Source organism: Lontra canadensis, unplaced genomic scaffold, assembly GCF_010015895.1.
Source record: "Lontra canadensis isolate GAN:19392208 unplaced genomic scaffold, GSC_riverotter_1.0 scaffold110, whole genome shotgun sequence".
NCBI lineage: Eukaryota > Metazoa > Chordata > Mammalia > Carnivora > Mustelidae > Lontra > Lontra canadensis.
In genome coordinates this window covers 5,841,405-5,862,575 of record NW_022631104.1, presented here as the reverse complement: position 1 = coordinate 5,862,575, position 21,171 = coordinate 5,841,405, and the positions used below count along the sequence as shown (strand labels likewise).

At 42.4% G+C, this 21,171-nt stretch overlaps 1 protein-coding gene across 2 annotated transcripts in view; it reads right to left on the bottom strand.

The window, feature by feature from the left end:
* The window catches only part of MAP2K4 (mitogen-activated protein kinase kinase 4), a 126,648-nt gene that overhangs the window by 38,544 nt on the left and 66,933 nt on the right, over nucleotides 1-21,171 (bottom strand). For both annotated transcript variants that reach the window (XM_032840061.1, XM_032840062.1), the window contains one exon: nucleotides 8,754-8,873. In XM_032840061.1, coding sequence (XP_032695952.1) covers nucleotides 8,754-8,873 — 120 coding nt within the window. The remainder of the gene's footprint in view (nucleotides 1-8,753; nucleotides 8,874-21,171) is intronic.

The following is a 21,171-nucleotide window of genomic DNA, read 5'->3' as shown; positions in this document are numbered from 1 at the left end:
ATAAACGTTTATGCTTGTCCAGCAACCACCCCCTCCGTGTTCCATACACAGCGTCCGGCTGAAACTCTGTGTCCCCGTCTCCTGCGCAGAGAAGGCCGGCCAACAAGATGTCAACACAATCGGCTGTCAATTCCAAAGCAGCCTTTTGAGTTCTTCCCTCTTCCTTTCCTTTGTGTGGACATCACAGCTGAACTCCACGAGCCAACCTGGACCCCAGGACAAACTTCACAACGTCAACCATAAACTGTCAGCCACTGCCAGCTTTCAGTGCCAACACCTGAATACGATTCCTGATGTGGAAACCCTCACTCTCCAGGGTAGGAACAGAAGTTAGCTCAACACTGTGAGGAGGAAAAGGACGATATGCAGTTGGAAACAGTTCATACCATGTAACCTAACAACCGTATTTCTAGAAACAGGCTATACAGAATCTGCGACCTACGTCGCCAAGGAGAAATGCAAAAAGAAGGTCATTTTTATACTTTATAACCGCAAAAAATGAGAAACAACCTATATTAGGATTATTAAAGAAACATTAAAGAAGTTGTATTTAATTAGCGAATACTGCCCAGCAGTTAAGATAAATTAACCAGATCAGGGGCGCCTGGCCACACGGTCAGCAGAGCAGACAACTCATGATCTTGGGGTCCTGTTGTGTGTCCACAGGGCATAGAGCCTACTTTAAAAACATCAACCAATAACATAAAACAATAAATTAATCTAATGTATATATTAACGATCTATATTTCTATGGATGAATCTTGAAAACTCTGTTGAATTAAAAATGCTACGGGGGATACATGCAGGATAATTTCATTTATGTAAACTTTAAGAATACAGAAAACAATACTAAGCGTGATTTCAGGAAAGATACATATGTGGAAAGCCTAAATGAAGCAGTTGAAGGAGATACTCACTTCGAGGTAGAGTTTAGGTCTGTAGAGTGAAAGGGGGATTAGGATGGGGGCTTCCACTGTATCTATGATTTAAAGAGTAAATATAGCAACGTGCTCATTGGAGGTGTTGGGAACACTGTGATTCCCTTAGAAGAGTCAGCATGTTTGAAATATTACACAATTTTAAAGAAGCAAGAGCTATCTATCTTAAGAAACTAGAAAAAGATGAGCAAATTAAAATATACAGAAAACTGGAAGAGTGATCAGAATGAAAAACCTTTTAAACAAAAACAATACAGAAAATTAATGCAACTGAAAGCTGGCTCACTGAAAGATTGATAAAAAACTGATAAATCTCTAGCCAGACTCACCAGGAAAAAATAGAAAAGATGCAAATTACCTATTAAATTGCCAATTAATTTGACCATTCAGAGGAAAGGGACAAATTTCTTCAGAGAAACAAACTATCAAATTTCACTCCAAAAGAAACGTAACTTGAATAGAACTCTATCTTTGAAAGAAACTGCGTTTATAGTTAAAAATCTCCCCACAAAGAAAACTCCAAATTCAAATGGCTTCATTGGTGAATTCTACCAAACATTTACAGAAGGAGTAATACCAATTCTGTATAAAGTCTCCCAGAAAATGCAAATGAGAGAATATTTTCCAACTCATTCTGTCCAGGCACTGATACAAAAGCCAAACAAAAACATCGTAAGGAAACTACAGCTCAGTATCTCTCAAGAACAGATATAAAACTTCCTAATAGGGGTGTCTGGCTGCCATAGTTGGTAGAGCGCACAACTCTTGAACACAGGGTCCTGAGTTCAAGCCCTACACTAGGTATAGACCCTACTTAAAATAAATAAATAATTTTTAAAAATTTTTAAAGAACTTCCAAATAAAATTTTAGCACATTTAACCCAGCAATATATTAAAAAGGTAATACATCATAATCACGTGGATTGATCCCAGAAATGCAAGGTTGGTTTAACATAAGAAAAGCAATATGTGTAACTTACAATAGGAAAAAAAGAATTTCTTTAACATCATATAATCACCTTAAAGATGTGGAAGAAGACTGAGAAAAAAATCTAACATCTATTCCTGATTAAAAAAAGAAAAAAAATCTCAGCAAATTGGAAATAGAAGGGCATTTCTTCAACATGATAAAGAACATCTATAAAAATCCTATAGCTAACATCGTCCTTCCCAGTGAAAGCCTGAATTCTTTCTCCCTAAGATCAGAAACAAGACAAGGATGGGCACTGTCACAGTACCTGAGGACTAGAGGACCCAGCCAGCACAATAAGGCAAGACATAAATAAATGGAACCCAAACTAAAGAGGAAGTGAACTCTCTTTACTCACAGACAACATGATAATCTACAATTTGATGGGCTCTACAAAAAGCTACCAGAACTCATAAGGGAGTTTAGCAAGGTTACAGTACACAAGATTAAAAAAAAAAATCAATTTGTATTTCTTTATATTAGTCACAAAACACGAGGAGACAAATTTCTTTAAAATATCATTTATTTAAAGCACCAAAAATATTTAAAAACTTATGGATAAATTCAACAAAAAAAGTGAAAGTCCTGTACAGTGAAAGCTATAAAATATTGCTGAGAAAGATTAAAGAAATGTTAATGAATCAAGTAAAATACTATGTTAATGAGTCATAGACTGAATGTTGTTAAAATATCGATACTCCTCCAATTACCTCCAGATTCAGCCTAAGCCCAACCCAAATCCCAGGGACTGTGTTTTGTTGAAACTGACAAGCATATTCCAAAATTCATACATAATTGGAAAAACAGGGGCACCTGGGTGGCTCAGTCAGTTAAGCATCCAACTCTTAATCTCAGCTCACGGCTTGATCTCACAATTGTGAGTTCAAGTCCTGCATTAGGTTCCATACCTGGTGTGAAAACAAAACAAAGAAAACAAAACAAAAGGAAGAGAAAAAACCTTAAAGAGCCGAAACAACTTTAAAAAGAATCAAGTTTAAAAACCAGCACTACCTGATGTTAAGACTAGCGGAAGGTCACGACAGTGTGGAACTGTTACAAAGACAGAACAAACAGGTCAATGGAAAAGACCAGACAGTCCAGAAACAGAACTACAAATGGGACAACCGACTTCTGACAGAAGTGCAAAGGATACCCACAGGACAAAAGTAAACATCAATCCATACCTTCCACCACATAAAAATTAACTCCACATGGATGATAAATATAAGTGTGATACCTGAATTTATAAAACTGCTATAAGAAAACATAAGAGAAAATCTGAGCGACTTTGAGTTAAGGAAAGGTTCCTTAGATAGAACACCAAGAACACATTTAAAAAAACAAACTAACAAATTGGCCTACAATAGCATTAAGAACCTTCATTTTCCCCCAAAAAAGGGAAAAAAATGCTGTTAAGAGTATAATAGATGGGACGCCTGGGTGGCTCAGTTGGTTAAGTGGCTGCCTTTAGCTCCGGTCATGATCCCGGCGTCCTAGGATCGAGTCCCACATTGGGCTCCTTGCTTGGCAGGGAGCCTGCTTCTCCCTCTGCCTGTGTCTGCCACTCTACCTGTGCTTGCTCGCCCTCTCTCTCTCTCTCTGACAAATAAATAAGTAAAATCTTAAAAAAAAAAAAAAGTATAATGGATAAGGCACAGATCAGATATCTGATAATAAACCTATATCCAGAATAGATTTTTTAAAAAACTCTCAAGGGGCACCTGGGTGGCTCAGTCAGTTAAGTGTCTGACTCTTGGCTTTGGCTCTAGTCATGACCTCAGGGTTGTGAGATCAAATCCCACGTCAGGCTCCTTGCTGAGCACAGAGTCTACTGGAGACTCTTCCTCCCTCTCCCTCCACCCCTTTGCCCCTGTGCATGGGCTGTCTCTCTCAAATAAACAAATCTTTAGGAAAATAAATAATAAAAATTAAAAAAATAAAAATTCCCAAAACTCAGAAACAAACAAAAATCAAGGTTTGTTTGTTTTTTTAATGGACAAAGGTTGGAAGAGGAACTTCATCAGACAAGACATATGATTGGTAAAGAAGCCCATGAAAAGCTTTCAACATCACTAGCCATTAAAGAAACACAAATGTAGAGGTGCCTGCGTGGCCCAGTTGGATAAGCAGCCAACTCTTGATGTGGACTCAAGTCATCATCTTGGGGTCTTGGAATCAAGCCCCTTGTGGGGCTCCACGCTGAGCAGAAATCGTCTTCTTTCCCTCTCCCTCTACCCTGCCCCTCCCCGCCCCCACTGCTTACTATCTATCATATGAAAGTACACGCTCACTCGCTCTCAGATAAATCAACCTTGGGGCACCTGGGTGGCTCGGTCAGTTAAGGGTCTGCCTTCAGCTCAGGTCATGATCCCACGGTCCTGGGATGGAGCCCCATGTCAGGCTCCCCTCTGAGCAGGGAGTCTGCCCCCCCAACCATGGCCCATGCACGTGCACAGTCTCAAATAAATAAAATCTTTGAAAAATTTTTTTTATTTTAAAAATTAAATTCCAGTGTACACCAATTACAATGGCTAAAAATTAAAAAGACCATCCCAAATGTTGGGAAAGTGTGGAAGCAAGAGAAGTCTCCTACATTACTGGTGAAGGTTGAAGACAGTACAACTACTTTTGAAAACAGTTTCACAATGTTAAACACTCACCTACCAGGTGAGGCAGCCGTCCCGCTCCCAGGTATGTACCAGAGAGAACTGCGAGAACACATCCGCCACAGACTTGCACACAAACACTTACAGCAGCATTATTTGTAACAGATAACAGAACAGAGACCTCTGAAAGTCCCTCAGCCCGTGAGGGAGAAACCCAACTCCAGCATACCCCCACCACGGAGTACTGCTTCCACTGCTCAGCAGCGTAAGTGCCCAAGCTGCTGACACCCGCCACATCCATTACACAGAGTAAGGAAGAAAAAACATACATACTGTAGGAGTCCATTTACATGAAATTCTAAAAAATGCACATTCATCTCTAGCGCCAGAAAGCAGCCCAGCGGCAGCAGAAGGGAAGTGTGTATGACTCGCAGGGCACAAGGAAACGGGTGACTGATGGAAAGGTCCACATCCTGCTTACAGCGATAGTCCCACAGGTGTACACGCTTGTTCACACACGTGAAACTGTACGCTTTAAATATGTGCATTTTGTCGTATGTTGATTTCGCCTCCATAAGGCCATGCAAGGGGGAAGGAAAGGAAAGAACACGAGCAGCATCAGGGATAGAAAGGGAGGAGGGCACTCAAGTCAGCTAATTATCAATGCCTTTCATACAATCCAACGATCTTCTATAACCAGAAGTTACTCAGAATAGCATTTCCCTCACTAGAATTTCTCCAGGCTCAAAAGATATTTGAAGTAAGGGTTTCGTGCTTCTAAATTCTGAAAATGTACATACTGAAGGACATACAGTGTTGGTAAGATAAATGGAAGGGACAGACCCTGGTGCCAGCTACAGGATAGAAGATATGTTTATGGTCAAGCTCTTTGTTTTCCTGTCCACAAAGTCTGACCAGGAGTTTAGAAACCTGTGCAGTTAGGTGTCGTAGTAATTTCTCTATATCAAATCCAAGTTGTACTTTGGGCTTTTTAACTTGAGTTCAGTTCCATTGCAGAAAGAAGTGTAAAGGGCTGGACACAATGGCAAAAAACCAGCTTCCAGGCTCGGTATTAAGTATGGTTCAGTCACTGCTCTGAGGAAAGCTATGAAACCTGCAGAGGCTCGATTATCACCCAACAGAAAGACTGATCCCTAGAGGAGCGGCCAGAAGAAGAAAACGAACATCCCACAAGTCCTTGAGTGACGGCTGACTGAACCGGACCACAGACTGATGTCTTATGGGCATACAAATTACAAAGTGAAATGTTCTGGAAGGTTCCTCACAGTGACGGGCATTAAAGGCCATTTGTCCTCCTCACAGGGGTGGTTAAGTAAGAATTCCAGACTGCATATGTTCACTTCTGCTCTTTCCTTTCATAAACCCAGAATCGTGGGTTTATTATTACAACTGAAGGTCAGGTCACCAAAAAGATCTTTTGAAGTGATCAACCTCAAAAGAAAAATGTTTCTCTAGACCCTTATTAAATTTGTTTAGTATTTTTAACCTTTGTAACCACAGGAAACACACTCTGCCTATGCATTCTTCTTTAAAGGTACACTTTCAGCTTCTAAACTCCATTTTTTTTTTTTTTTTAATTCAGAAAATTCAGAAAGGACCCATTACTTCTTGGGGCAGGGGTGTGGGGGGATAGTTCAGCCTATCTGGGCATTTTGTGACTTTATACAACTTCACTATATAGTTCCTCAGCCTTCATCTGATCACACTCAAAAACTGTAGGAATGTTAAAAAGTAGATTATTTTTTTAAATGAAGCTGAAAGTTCCTCATCCCCAGACCACTTGTTCCGTAACAAAAGAACAGTGAAACTTTTGTCCCTGAAGTCCCATCTCCTCCACTTACGGGCTGTGTGACTCCCATCGAACCTCTGCCTCCTCTCTGGAGAAGGGGGATGAGGCCCCCGAATGCCCTGAAGCTGTTACAAACAGAACATATAAGAAAGCTACGGAACACCCAACAGATGTTTTTGCTTACGGCGGCCTATCTCAACTCCCTTCGACCTCCCTGACACCGTAACACTGCGTTTTGCCCAGCTTCTCATAAGAAACGACGAGGAGATGCGACTCCAAGCTTGCTGCGTTGTTCCCAACACTTTGCAATCCTGCAGATCACTTACTCTGCCTTCTTTTCATGAAATCAGACTTCTACACTGTGTGGGCTAGGGTCATATGTCTAAATGTTGCTTAAAGGGATGATGAAACAATGCACCTGAGAAACAGGCTGCGCATCCACACTCTACGGAGGGGAAACACAGTGACATGGAGCCCGGAGGGGCGGGGACGACAGCGCTGGAAAAGCTGGCTGAAACTCTAGACGGGCAGAAAGTCTAGTCCAGGCCCTAAGCCACTACCGCTCTGCATAAGATCTGAAGAGTGAAACGGCCAGAGGATTTAGTGATTATAAAGACTAAACTCATGGTTTGGGGGAAGAAGGGAGAAGGAGATGGCAAGATCTCTGTGCAACACGAAGAAAGTTCCAGATGTGTGATGTTACAAACAGTGCAGCATTATGGACTATTAGGTCCAGGGTTTCCTCAATACATGACTGTCTACTGTCCCAGCGCACTACAGGTACTGCAATGTTGAGGTTCACAAATTGGATGTACCTGGTCACAGACACGAATATTCGAGTCATAAAAGTACAAGGACAGAGTAGGAAGAAACTATAGGAGTCTAGAATTAACAGTAATTAATTAGTGACTCAGCAAAGCAATGGACGCCTCAACCTACTAGAGTCACCCATTAAGAACACAGAAAAACAAATAAATAAAAATGTAGGGACTGCGGGGAATTCATTGACTAACCTCAAAGGTCGTCTCCAATGACAAGACTTCACAGATTTCTAGTCAGTGTGACAGCCAGTCCTACCTTACAACACAGTATTTTTTAAATCAGTAACTACAACAAAACCCCCAAAGCTACATACATACACACCTTGTGATCCAGTCCCAAAAAGAAGGGAGAGGGGCCCTCACCAGCTCACGAGGACCCCGCCAGCACAATCCTACCATTTTCACAATGAGAATGGTATTTTATAAAGACCATTAAAAGTGCTTCAGGGTTCATTTAGCTGCAATCCTTCTGATCTAAGTATCCCAAGTGTACAAGGACTGTCCTGACACCATAAAGTGTCTGATTCAGGCCCAGCATCAGCTCTGCCCGCTGCCCTAACTCCCTTCCCTGCTTCAGGCAGTGGGACAACTGGAAATGAGGACGTGGGTTTGACAGCTGGAGGCAGAAGCGATGAGCTATGTCAGGACACAGAATAACCAGAGGCCAAAAAGAAGACACATGACCCCAACACCATGCAGTTTCTTTTTTTTTTTTTTATTTACTTATTTATTTGAGAGACAGAGATAGCAAGAGGGGGGCAGGAGCAGGGAGGAGAGGGAGAAGCACACTCCCTGCTGAGCAGGGAGCCCCAAGTGGGGCTTGATCCCAGGACCCTGAGCTCATGACCTGAGCCAAAGGCAGACATTTAACCAACTGAACCACCCAGGTGCCCCGACCACGCAGTTTCTACAGAAAAATCTGGATAACAAGATTGGCTAAGAGAACGTCTACTATACTTGTGAATTTCCTCATTGGCTGTACTGAGGGAGAGTAAATGCTTACATTAAATGCAGATACAGCTGATGGCAGAAATAAGTAAGTTTTTAAAAGGGTGGTGAGGGCAACACTGAGGGAATTCAGAGCTGAGAGAGAGAGCCCAACCTATGGCAAAGGGTTAACATCCAGAAGTCAGCTCATTTGTCAGGTTCTTAAAGAACAGAAACTATGGGGCACCTGGGTGGCTCAGTGGGTTAGGCCTCTGCCTTTGGCTAGGGTCATGATCTCAGGGTCCTGGGATCGAGCCCCGCATTGGGCTCTCTGCTCGGTGGGGAGCCTGCTTCCCTCTCTCTCTCTGCCTACTTGTGATCTCTCTGTCAAAATAAAAAATAAATTTATTAAAAAAAAAAAAAAAGAACAGAAACTATAAGAAAGGAACAGCCATAAATACGTATTTAAAAAGTACGAGATCCACCCCTTAACTAAGGAACAATGAATGCTAGAGATGAACGTGTATATTTTCATGAACTATATGCTAAAATACCGAGCAATCAGCTTATTGCTGATGTATGGCAATTAACTGGAGATCAGAATCTAAGCCTGCCATCCTCTTATTTATTCCAATTAGATATTTATTCATCAGCTAAAACCCCCAAATTATTTATTCCTACCTCTCTGAAGAGTGCACCATAAAACTGAACAATGTACGGGCAATCACTACTCCGCATTACTACATCCAAATCCATAAGAAGTTGTTTTTGTTCTTTTTCATCCACTGTTGACCGAATTCTCTGGAAAAGAATGACAAAAGATGTCACAAAAACATAAAACAACTTTAGAAACCTGAGAAAAACCACTACCACGACAAGACTGAAAAGTTCTAAGCAAACATCATAAATACTAACCAGACATAAAAATTATCATCTTCCTTAGACTTTACAAGAACAATTTTTATCACAGAAAAACAAAATAGCACTTGGGATCTTTTTTTTTTTTTTAAACAAAATAGCACTTGGGAATTCTTTAAAGGACACAGGGCTTTTTAACCACAAGCATCCAGGGATGACGTTGGAAGTTATGTAACAACATTCATAGGCAGTGAAAATTAACCCTCACATGCAAATACAAAGAAAAGCATTAGGAGCTGTACTTAAACAGTTTTCATCTGCATGATGAGCTTCACAGATACCTTGATTGTATGGCATCTAGGTATTCAAAGCAAGAACGGGCCTCCTCACTCCCTGGCAGCCTTACCCCCTAGCATCCTCATTCGTTAAGATTCAAAATGATCCAGAACAGGTCACAGTGGGAGTCAGTGTAGGCGCAGCACACAGAAGACATTCCCAGCCTCCCAGATGCTACGCTGGAATTCTCCCCCTCCACCACACTGTCTGTAGGTTAAGAACAAAAAGTTCTACCTGACTCCCTACCCCCTGGGTCAGGAGGAGCGCAGTAGGAACATGTGGAAGAAAACCTACAAATGAGTAGACAGAAGGCTGTCTGTCTGTCTGTCCCTACAACGATGAGGCCCTCTTCTCCGTACACGGTAGACCTGGGCCATATTCCTAACCCACCTGCACAACTTCTCGGCACACTTCTAAAAGACTGCCTCCAAAACCAGTGCCCCCACCGCCCACTGCCCACCCAGGAACAGCAGGGTACACGGAGACGTTCAGAGGGACAGTTCCCGCTGCACGAGAGAGAGATAGGAAGAATCAAGTTCAGGAAACGTAAAACATGAATAACGAAGTTATAGTTTCACATGGAGGCATGCAGACAACTTTTTTCTCATAAAAAAAGTTCACAATGTCACACCGCACCACTGTGTACGACATATAGTACATACTTACAAGGCAAGTTAGTATATCAAAAAATACATAAGGTGGCATTTTGTCTTCCAAAGACTTCAAGGTATCTGTCCTCAATGTTCTTGAAAGGGATGAAGGCAGTCAATTAAATTCTTGAGCCCATTTTACAGAAGAGAAGCCAGAGGCACAGAGAGATACAAAAGATGTATTCCATGTAACATGACAATAAGCAGTTGCAGAAGGAATAGAAGCAGGTTCTTTCATTTTCCTCTCTCCCCACTAAATGAGGAATTCCATATATTCCAAACACAAACACATTTAATTTTGCTACTTAAAATTTATAGACTGCTAGCTATAGTACTTCATATCAGATAAAATTTACTAACTAGCATCCTCTTGTATACACTGATTTAAGACTTTCACACTGAATATCACTACCCAGACAAACAAAAAATAATAAATAAATAAATAAATAAGAACAAAAAAATAATGACAAAATAAGACTAATACTTTTAAAATTAAGAAAAATTGCCTTCTTTGTCTCATTTCTATATTTTCAGAGCTTGGAGATTAGTTATCTTTCTTTTAAATCAACATCAGGATAATGTCTGCTCAAAAAGTATATTTTTTGAAAGTCAAGATAGCCCGGAGATGTAATTTGTTATTAGTTCAAAACCATGACATCAATAATTTTGGTAAACATCTTAATTACATGTATTCCTGTTTTTAAAACAATAACACTAAAAGGATAGCTGTGAAAATACTAGTTTGGGAAGGCAATTTTTTAATAAAAACTTAACAATCTCATATATCTACATTTAAAAGACAGAGAGCTGGTAACTACAGACAAATGGGGAAGAAAAAGGCAATGATCCTCTGGGGAAGATTTCCACCAACCAAAGAATTCTCACTATTAAAAGGTTTAAAAACATTTTTTTTTCTATTTTCACTTGTACAGATATAGGGGTATGTATAAATATACTAACACTCACATTCACAGGGCACTAGTATAAAAGATATCCTCTTTCCTAATTTCTTTCCCCAAACTGGTTATATGGTTTTCTAAACTTCCACTTGTACAAATGCTCGTATTTCAACTACTGGAAAGCATACTACAGCCAAAACCTCAATTGTTACCATCGGTAACTGACTCTTGAGGACAATTTCTACGTACTGCAGGAGCTACGGAAAGGGCGCGTGCTACTACATGGACTGGAGACCCGACTGAAGTCCCAGCATCGGACTAGCATCTACTTCTCAGTACTGAGCCAGACTTGCATGAACAGGAATGTACAGGGTTTCTGGCACAGCTCAAAACTTTGAGCTAGTCAACACAGCAGTAAAATCTGTTCAGCTGTAAACTATTCTTTAATGCCACTAGTAGTACAAAACAGAGCACGGGGCTGGTGGATGGCCGACTCGTCTACCAGGAAACGGATTCCACTTTTGGACACTGGTCAAGAGATCATCATCTCTTCGTGCTTTCTGAACATCTGGTCCAAGGGACAGGCGGTGGGTAGAACAAGAGCTGGTGGTATGGAGTCAGAATTATTTGGGGACGAGCAAGCAGAGCTAACTCTTCATTATACAGAAGCTTTAGGGTTATACTGCAACATGCATTCTATGTGAGCACTTAATGAAACAAACTGACTCAAAAGGCCTTAAAGGACTCAAAAAGGGGATTAGCCACAAGCACACAGCTACAATAGTGGTTGCTTCAAATTAGTTATTGTAACTCAATTAAGTCAATAAATGTTTGAGTTGGAGAATACGTAATGATCAATGACTCAAATGAGAAAATTCTTAATAGTAAGACTCACGACTAGGAATGCTTCTCTAATGGAACAAAACGACGCATGTGGGTAAGATTTCCACCACTGGAAATAAGGAGAGCCAGGACTCTCTAATATTAAGGGAGAATAATCACCCAAGTTGGAACACATGAACAAGACACACTTCCCTTCCCTTTCTGACACTGTCCTTGGAACTCCCCTCTCCTTGCCAGATGAGATGCTACCTGACTCAGACTCGTATCATAAAGCCAATTAGATCTTCAAATTAAAGAGGGAAAAAGAGCTTTCCTTAATAGAGGGAGGAGAATGGGAAATGGAAGCACAAAGGTGACACGAATTATATCTAAAAAATCTCTCACAATTAGAATGTTCAGAAAGCAATGTATTGGTAAATGTCTTGAATCATAGAAACCTTTTATTTATATCATAAATTTAAAAGTTTAAATAAGATTGAGTTCGGAAAACCTTTTTTTTTCTTTTCCTCATAAGGAATGAGGTTGGAAAGCTCACATGAGACCACAAAATATTTAAGAAAATCATCTCAAGAACCATCAGTCTTTTTAAAAGTTTCATTTTTAACCAAATATCAGAACTCATTAAAATCACTGATTTTTTTCACTGTGGAACTACTGAGCTCTTTTACTTGTCACTCCTTCATTAACCTAGCTCCAACTTACATGCTCTCAGGACAAATTATACTTTTTGAAAATCAATCCACATTGCTTTTCCAATAATAAAGTATTTTCAAATTAGCACAAGATCTACTTTATTTGGAACAAAATATAGAGAAAATACCTAAAATCAAAACAAGAATTACCACCCTACATTAGAAGCTGTTTTCCATAGTGAAGAAATCAATATACTTGAAGCTAAAAAAAAAAAAATAGTTTTTAAAATTGTTGTCCAAATTTGTGTTCAAGGTTGTTTCATATTCCAAATAAGCAGCAGGAAAACGCCAGCAAAAACAGCATGTAGCTAGAGATCAGCAACATCACAATGACTCCAATGAAGTCTTCCAGAGACACAGAAAAAGGATAAACTGAATACCCAATTCTCTGTTTTCACGACTGCTAGAGTTACACATGGCTCTTATCCAGCTAAAAGTTAAAAGCCCGAGAGGGGCTGAGTAGTTCCATGGGTTGAGCGTCCGACTCTTGGTTTCAGCTCGTCATGATCTTGGAGTCATAAGATCAAGCCCTGTGTCAGGCTTCACACGTGGTGTGGAACCTGCCTAAGATTCTTTCTCCCTTTCCCTCTGCCACTCCCAACCCCCATTTGCTATCTCTCTTTCAAAAAAAAAAAAGAAAGAAAGAAATTAAAAAGTTTTGAAAATTTAAAAAATGTAGAAGTCCACAGAGCTTCCCTTCTCTAAAACAGCCAACCCAACTCATGCCATTGGCTGGAGCAGCCATAACCTCCTATGCTCGAATTCCATCCAGATTAAGCTGTAGTGACAGGAAGTTGACAGGTTCCATGAGTAAGCTAAAAAATTTAAGTTAGAAATTGTCCTCCTGCCCTGTCCTACCTTGTGCACAAAACACAACAACGTCCACTCTGAGAACGGTCCAAATCATGCAGATGGATTTACCAAGAAGTGGTTGAAAGGTTGCTTTCCTTCTCTCTGCACAATGTGGCATCTGGAAGTCATTGGTAAATTTAAACGTTGGCAGCTTATACTTGGCCTTCATTTGGAATGCCTCAATGTTTAACAATTTAAATTGAAAGCATAAATACCCCTTCACTGATAGTGAGCCATATTTAAATGTGGCATAGTTCTCAGTGGCCGCTAAATATACTGGGACCTTCACACTTAGATGATGCTTGCACATTATCTCTAAACCCTGCTAACCTGCCCATCAGGAATGAATGGCTGGGGAAAAAGCTAACATAAGTAGGAAGAACTTTCCAGTAGATTAAGACCCACTGTTCTAATGGAAAGGGATTACGGGAACTATTAAAACTACATTCACTGAAGGACTAGGATGGGAAGAACAGAGAAGCAGAGGAGATGGATAGAAACAGGCAGCAGACACTCTCAAAGAAACCATTTACTGTTTGTTTCTCTTCCTTTCCTAAATGGATTTTCAGGGGTCAGAAGAAACAGAGAGAACGGATAAAAGGAAAGAGTGTCACGATGACCCAATCGCTATTATGGGATAAGGCCAGGACGGCCCAACTGTGGCAAAGAGAAAAGGAAGAAAGGCTCACAACACAATGGCTAAGGGACAAGCTGTAGAGGAAGCAAAAGAAGATAGGCCCAGGGGACAGGTCCTCAGAAGCAAGGAGCATTTTGCTTAGGTGCTAACTCAATACCCAGCTGCTAGTCTCACCACTCCCGCTGACTCCAAGTTCACCCTCACATCTCCGTGTCAGAGTTCCCAAAGATCTCTTAGTTGCTAGAGAGGCCAGGGATATACCAAAGCACTAGGGCTTGCCTTGAAATGACCCAGTCTGTCTCTGCCTGGGCCCTGGCATGAGAACTTCTGACCCTTACCGGAAACCCAGAGCTCTTCTTCCTACCAACTCAAGCTCTAAGAAAAGGTCAGACAGATGGCCAGCTCTATCTCTTGGACAATGTGGGTGTGAGGAAGGCCCTCTGGGTTATGTGATCCCACTCCTGCTCAGAGAAGGGGGAAAGAGCTCCTCATATGCTCGAAAGACTCATTATAAGGCGAGACTGATGACAAGTCATAGACACTCATGGTTAAAAACAGCAGTGCCACAATGAGTGTGACAGATGTCAGATCCCAGGATTGGATCATTCCAGGCAAGAAAGATGCAAGTCATCTGCAAACAGACAGGAAGTCAGAGGAAGAACTACGGAAGAACCGAGGCGTCCAGGAACAAACTTGAAAGAGGCAGACTTGAAAACAGCAACACAGTCAAAGAAACTTGAAAAAATCTACTAATTTGAACTGATATTCTTGTTTTGTTTTTGTTTTGAAATGGAGAAAGAATGTCAGGGGATGAGATGTGGGGGAACAGAAGGAATTAAAGTGGAAGGGCATGCCTGCTAGTCCCAGCAGACGAGGTCTCTAAATTCTCACCAGTTCATGTCAGGTTTGTGTGGGGCTCAGCGGAGGGTCCAGAGTGCAGCACAGCAAGGCTGTGAGAGCACCGTCGGTGACTCACATGCCCGCCACACATGGTCAGCTTCAGTTACTCGGGGTACCTTATGAACAAGGTCCAAGTACTCAAAGTGAAAAGAGAAGTGGGTTCGCCGATGAGAATTCAGGGCCTGGATACAACAAGGTCCAGCAAGGTGATGGGTTCGATCACCTTACTGGAAATCAGTGCATGGATTTAAAGACTATCTAAGCATTGATTAAGACAATTTGACATCCGATCAAATGATGCCAGCTATTAGGATTTTGGCCCTCAGCATGGCAAAGTGTCCTTTTCAACTTGCCACCCACCCAAACTGGAGCACGAGAAGGTATATCCTCTTCAGCAGAGCGGTGTGCGGTCTGCAATCACTGGCATGTAGCTAAAACTCGTGTCCACGACTGGGGCTCATCCCTAAGTGTAAGCACCCATCATGATCGAAGGTTACCAAAACATCAGGATTCTGTGCTTCAAGTAATTGCCAAACGTCTTGCCAGAGTGGTATGACAGCTAGAACAACCGTTCCCAGGACAAGAATAAAACCTAAAGCTCCCTGGGTTTTACCAAGTGGACGTTGGTAAGTATCACCCATGCAGAAATCCTAGAACGGGTTCATGGGCAAACGGATCGCATGGGGTCTTAGGTGGAAAGCCTCTCCATGGCAACCATTTCATTTAAGATCAAATGATGAGGGGGCACCAGGGTGGCTCATTGGTTAAGTGTCCAACTCTTGATTTCACCTCAGGTCATGGTCTCAGGGTCATGGGATCAAGCCCCGCATCAGGCTCCAAACTCAGTGGGCAGTCTGAGATTCTCTCTTTCCCTCTCCCTCTGTCCCTCCCTCCTCTAAAACAAATAAATCTCTTAAAAAACCAAGTCAAAAGATGAAAAGAACAAGGATTATCTTAATTGAAATAGTTGTGGCAATGACATTTTGAAAATGTGTCCTGTTCCTGTTATCTACAAACCCAACCCTGCCAAGCCAGGAGGGCACTCTATTCCTTAAGCATCCTCGCTAAAGAACACTCCTCAGGTTGGTGTCTGCGAATAAACTATGAAGGGAAGCCCACTGCCAGTCAGTAGGTGACTTCAGGCCGACCTAAATCAGTGATGTGGGGGACGGGAGAGCAAGGATCTCGCATCAGATCCCCAAGCGCCCCAGTGGATCCTTACAAAAACGCTGCTTTCCCGGCAGAAATGTCCAGAAGTCAGTTCTAATACAAAGGTGGAAAACCCCAGAAGCCACTGCAGCATATCCGTGTGCTGTGACCCCCTTCCTTGGGCTGCAGAAAACCTCGGGCATTCTTGTGCTCCTAAGTTCAAAACAGAGATGCCATAGCCCCTGCTACAGAGGTTCATGGCTCAGCTGCTGGAGTCTTCTAGAGATCATGTTCAGAAATGCCCCCCATCTCTGCCTCACAATGCCCTCACTAACGAGGTCAAAGCGGAGAGCAGCATTAGCTAAAACAGTTTAAAAAGCCAAGTATTGGGAATGCTGACCGTAGATGCAAAATTGGCTTTCCTCTCAAAGACTAACCAATAAAAGTGTCTACTAAATCAATTGTTTTAAATTATGAAAACATGTTTCTACTAAGGTAGGAAGAATACTAATGTTTAATTGCAAAATCACCCCAGGTCTTTAGAATCAATATAATGAACTCTCAATTGTATCTTAATCAAATTAATTAACAATAATACCCCCTATACTCCTCACTGAGGATATTGAGACCCAATTAATGCCTAGTTCTACACAGGCTCTGTTACCCATCCCCCAAGAACTGGGGAGATCAGTTCCCAAAATATATAGGGTATTTATCATATCACGGGCAGAACTGCCTAAGGGCAAAGCTGATGGGACAAGCTGCATGTGTCTTGATTAAAGACAGTATCCTCAGGACGCCTGGGTGGCTCAGTGGGTTAAGCCTCTGCCTTCGGCTCAGGTCATGATCTCAGGGTCCTGGGATCGAGCCCTGCATCGGGCTCTCTGCTCAGCAGGGAGCCTGCTTCCCCCTCTCTCTCTGCCTGCCTCTCTGCCTACTTGTGATCTCTCTCTCTGTCAAATAAATAAATAAAAGCTTTCAAAAAAAAAAAAAAGACGGTATCATCTTCTTCCTCTTTACTAATTATATCATCTACATACAAAGGATACATTCTAAGCACTAAGATTTTGCAAGGCCTAAAGATCATATACGACAGATCATTACTTTGGTACCCATGACACTAAAGTGAGATATGAGAGGAAATCTGACGTTTAGCCAATTTCCAAATCATGGCCGTAAGACCACAATAACAAAAATGACAGAAGATGTGCAGAAGGCATATCGGAAAGGGGTCAGCTGATCCTCCTTACAGTGAAATGTGATAAGGTTTTTCTCCAAATTACTCACTACATGGGCTGAGCCAGAGAGCTCCGAGTTCATGTCCCAAGAGCTTCCAGTATGAGCAAGAGGGGGTTCCCATCTCCTAACCTGGCCAAAAAAGTACTATTTTGTCTCTATTATTTATTAGGGTCTCTCCACAATTCTGTTAACCGAAAGAAGCCATGGTATAAAAATTCCGAGGAGCAAAAGAAACTTGTGCATACACAGAGTTCCAAACCTGACTACACAAGGGAGCTGAGTTCAAAACCAAGGCTGATGGGAGGACAGCACTGCTGTGTCCTTTGGATCTGCCCTCTCTGGGAAGGCCTCCACTTCACACTTCATCTGCAGCACCGCAACATTCGAGCAGCCTTAAGAAGCTCCCAAGAGCATGGCTCCGCCCAGCATGGATTTCTTAATTAAGCCACATGATCCAGCCAGTCAAGTAAGAGCAGAAGGCACTGGAATCAAGCTTCAACTCAAAACCACAGAGCCATGACCTCTGCACCCACAAGCGACCTGGAATATCAGCACTAGCACTGCATCATCTAAAACTCAACGACATTGCCTAAGCACTCCATACTCTCAGAAAGGAGCTTCTCCCATTTAAGGCCACTCCTGTCCACTCTCATTCTAGTGCTTTCAGAGCAGTGGGCAAGATCAATGTTTAAAGACTAAAATGAACTTCGTCCAATGAGGTTCACAGCTCCCACCAGAATTACTGAGTAACGGAACTTCTGGTAGGAAGGGCAAGGTGTCTGTAGCAGCAGGGCAAATGAGCAAGCCGTCCTCTGCCGACCCCCAAGCTCCTGCACATGCGGCTCTGTCCGGATCAGGGAGGTCTCCCCACTGAGCAGGCGGAAGCCCCACACTGCTCAGACAAGGGCAGAGCTGGGGGCTGCTGATGGGGGCAGGCAGAGGGGACTCTGGGGCTTCCCACCAGGCAGGAGGGTTGACCTAGGTCTCAACTCCCAAAGGACGTGGAAGACAAGATCCAAATACCACGGGAGAGGCAGGAATGCAGGAATCAAGATCAGATTACCAGCCTAGGATCAATCTGGGGACTCAAATCAATGCAACAGGAGAGCTGGAAGAGTAGAGAAAACACCCTGAGGGTTGAAGGAATAAGACCAATTAGGCCCAAGAGCAAGAAAGGGAAAACACCCGAAACCCTTCATGTTGGTAACTCAGGCTGACCTAAGCACCTAACCTCAGACAGCCAGGCTGTCTCTTGGATTTAACAGAGATGACTGCTCAAGCAGAAGACTGAAAGCTCATCCATAAATATCAACAGTGACAAGCTCAACACACCTTCGCATCCCCACTGACCTGCCCGCCATCCGTTCCACTGGCCTTGGCTCCAGGGTCCCCCCTCTAAGTACCAATCCCAGTCTTCCATCTTTAGGGGCATCAGTTGCACCCCTCAGAGTCCCTCTCATCTGCATTCTTTTCTACTCTCCCCTGCCAACAAGCCCACAGACAGACACAAGCAGACCTTCAAGAGTCAACCTGGACACGGTTTATTAGGACACAGCAGGGAAGCTGGAAGTCTAGCGTGGGTGCATGGTTTATGCCACAGGCAAGGTGAGGTGAAGGACATGCAGTGAGGTCCTGAAGGCTCATTGCTCCCTCTGTCAGCAGCCTGCGTCCGTCATACTGCTCAGCTCCAGGACAGAGGCCTGAGCTGCGGCCAGAAGCCACTCTTCCTAATGCTTTACTCCTACATCCCGGATTTGCTCTGTCATGCTGACTCTGATCATCTGTGGACCAGACTCTGAGGGGTGTTTCTCCCAGCTCCCAATTTCTCTGACCCCAGCCCAGAAACGTAATCATCATTCCCTGGTTATTCCACTGTCATGCAAAATGGGACCTTAAATAAACGTTATTTGCAGAGGATGCTGAGCAAAGCCTGACGCTCCCAATCAGAGCAGAAGGCTGTCCTTCCTGAGCTTTGAGAAGATCCTAGGGCAGGAATGGCTTTGTCCTTGGCAGCCCCATGACTCAGTCATTCAAGAAGTTCGGTAAATCAGTCATAACACTCCCACTCGAAGAAGACTTCAGACTTCTTTCCCCAGACGTGTGTAATTAAAACTGAGGGTTCAAAATCTTTCCTGTCTTAGGGCCTAATGCAGAGAACCTCACTGGCAGCTTGAAGAACTGTCCTCAGGCCAATGGTCATGAAACTGGTCTAAGTACAACTCTTACATATGCTGGGTGTTACCTTGCTGAATCTGATTTATTAGATCTTAACCGATTTTTAAGTTACGTCTTGGAGATCACTGTTTCTGGTAACTAACAAATCATCTTTTCAAGCATTTCTTCCATGTGACAAAATAAAACTGGGGAAGGGCTCCCTCAAAACTAAAAATGAGGAAGAAGAAGAAAATCAGCCTAATACCACAGTTCACTTTTGTTCAGATACTACAAATAAATCTTAAGGATAATGTATTTCTAAGATAAACTTAATGTTTAATCAAGTAATCCTGCCCTATTAAAGTGTATATTAAAACACCGGTATAGAACAGCTTCAAGTGCGTCCTCCTTTTACCAACAACAATGGAAAACTCACGGGAGTGTGAACCACTACCTCCCATTCTTTTAAATCTCTATAGTTCTTATCTCAAAGCTAAACACGGTGGGTGCTTAGTCATCAAACTGTCTACACGGAAAATGTCAACTCGAGTCCTTAACCACACGCTGCCTGTGTGTATGTACTTATCAATCTGGTGCATGGGCCTACCTGATAAAGGAACAAACTCTCAGGTGTGACAAAAGGATAAGCTTTTTCAGAGACCAACAAGACACATCTTTAGAAACTGTAGGGGCGCCTGGGTGGCTCAGTCTAGGTTAAGCGTCTGCCTTTGGCTCAGGTCATGATCCCAGGATCTTGAGATCAAGTTCTTCAACAGGCTCCCTGCTCAGCGGGAGTCTGGTTCTCCCTTGGCCTCTGTCCCTCCCTGTCACTTGTGCTGTCTCTCTTTTTCAAATAAATAAATCTTTAAAAAAATAAAAATAGTAGACATCATCTATCATCAAATTGGTATCAAACCTTAATGTGTATTAAGGAAGAAACCCTCTTTGAGTATCATACGATGTCATGGAATCCAATGCTATGCCCCACCAACATGTCAGTGGCTCCGTCCTGTCACCACCCTCCCCAGGCTAAACTAAGACGCTGGCTCAAGAATTCCAGGGGATCGACAAAACAGACAGTATCAACTGGTAGGTACAGATGTGACCATTACCAATCTGTAGGTCCTACAACCACCTCAGAAGTACTTCTTAACAGCTGGGATTTTAAAGGCATTCTAATAGGGTTCTCAAAATAAGGTCAGATTACAAGTAGAAGTCAGCAATTTCCTATATTTGCCCTTAAATTCCTTCAAAACTCAAGTAAGCATTACAGAGTTCAAATCAAATTAAGAAAAACTTTTCTTGGGGCACCTGGGTGGCTCAGTGGGTTAAAGCCTCTGCCTTTGGCTCAGGTCATGATCTCAGGGTCCTAGGATCGAGCCCCGCATTGGGCTTTCTGCTCAGCAGGGAGCTTGCTTCCCCCCCACCCTCTGCCTGCCTCTCTGCCTACTTGTGATCTCTCTATCAAATAAATAAATAAAATCTTTAAAAAAAAAAAAAAACCTTTGTTCAAGTCACAATGAAGTCCGTTCCTTCTTTACCTTGAAAACCTACTGACCATGGCTCAAGTCTATCCAGATAACGAAAAAAGATTACGATATTGATCTACATAGTAAAGCAGAGAACACAGACTGAAAAAAGCAGTACATAATTATTTACAAGTCCTTTCCCTAGTATCTGGAAGAAAGTTTAGAACTTTAGTTATATAGGCTAGCTCTCCCTTAAGACCCAGCCAAGGAACAGCAGATATCACCTGCAGAGAGTACATAAGGGCAATGCAATCCTCATCCAATAAAATGACTTTCCACTTACACTGCAGTGGCATAAAATAAAAAATGGGGAAATCATTCCACACTGCAAGGAAAACACTATTTTATTTCAACAGATAAT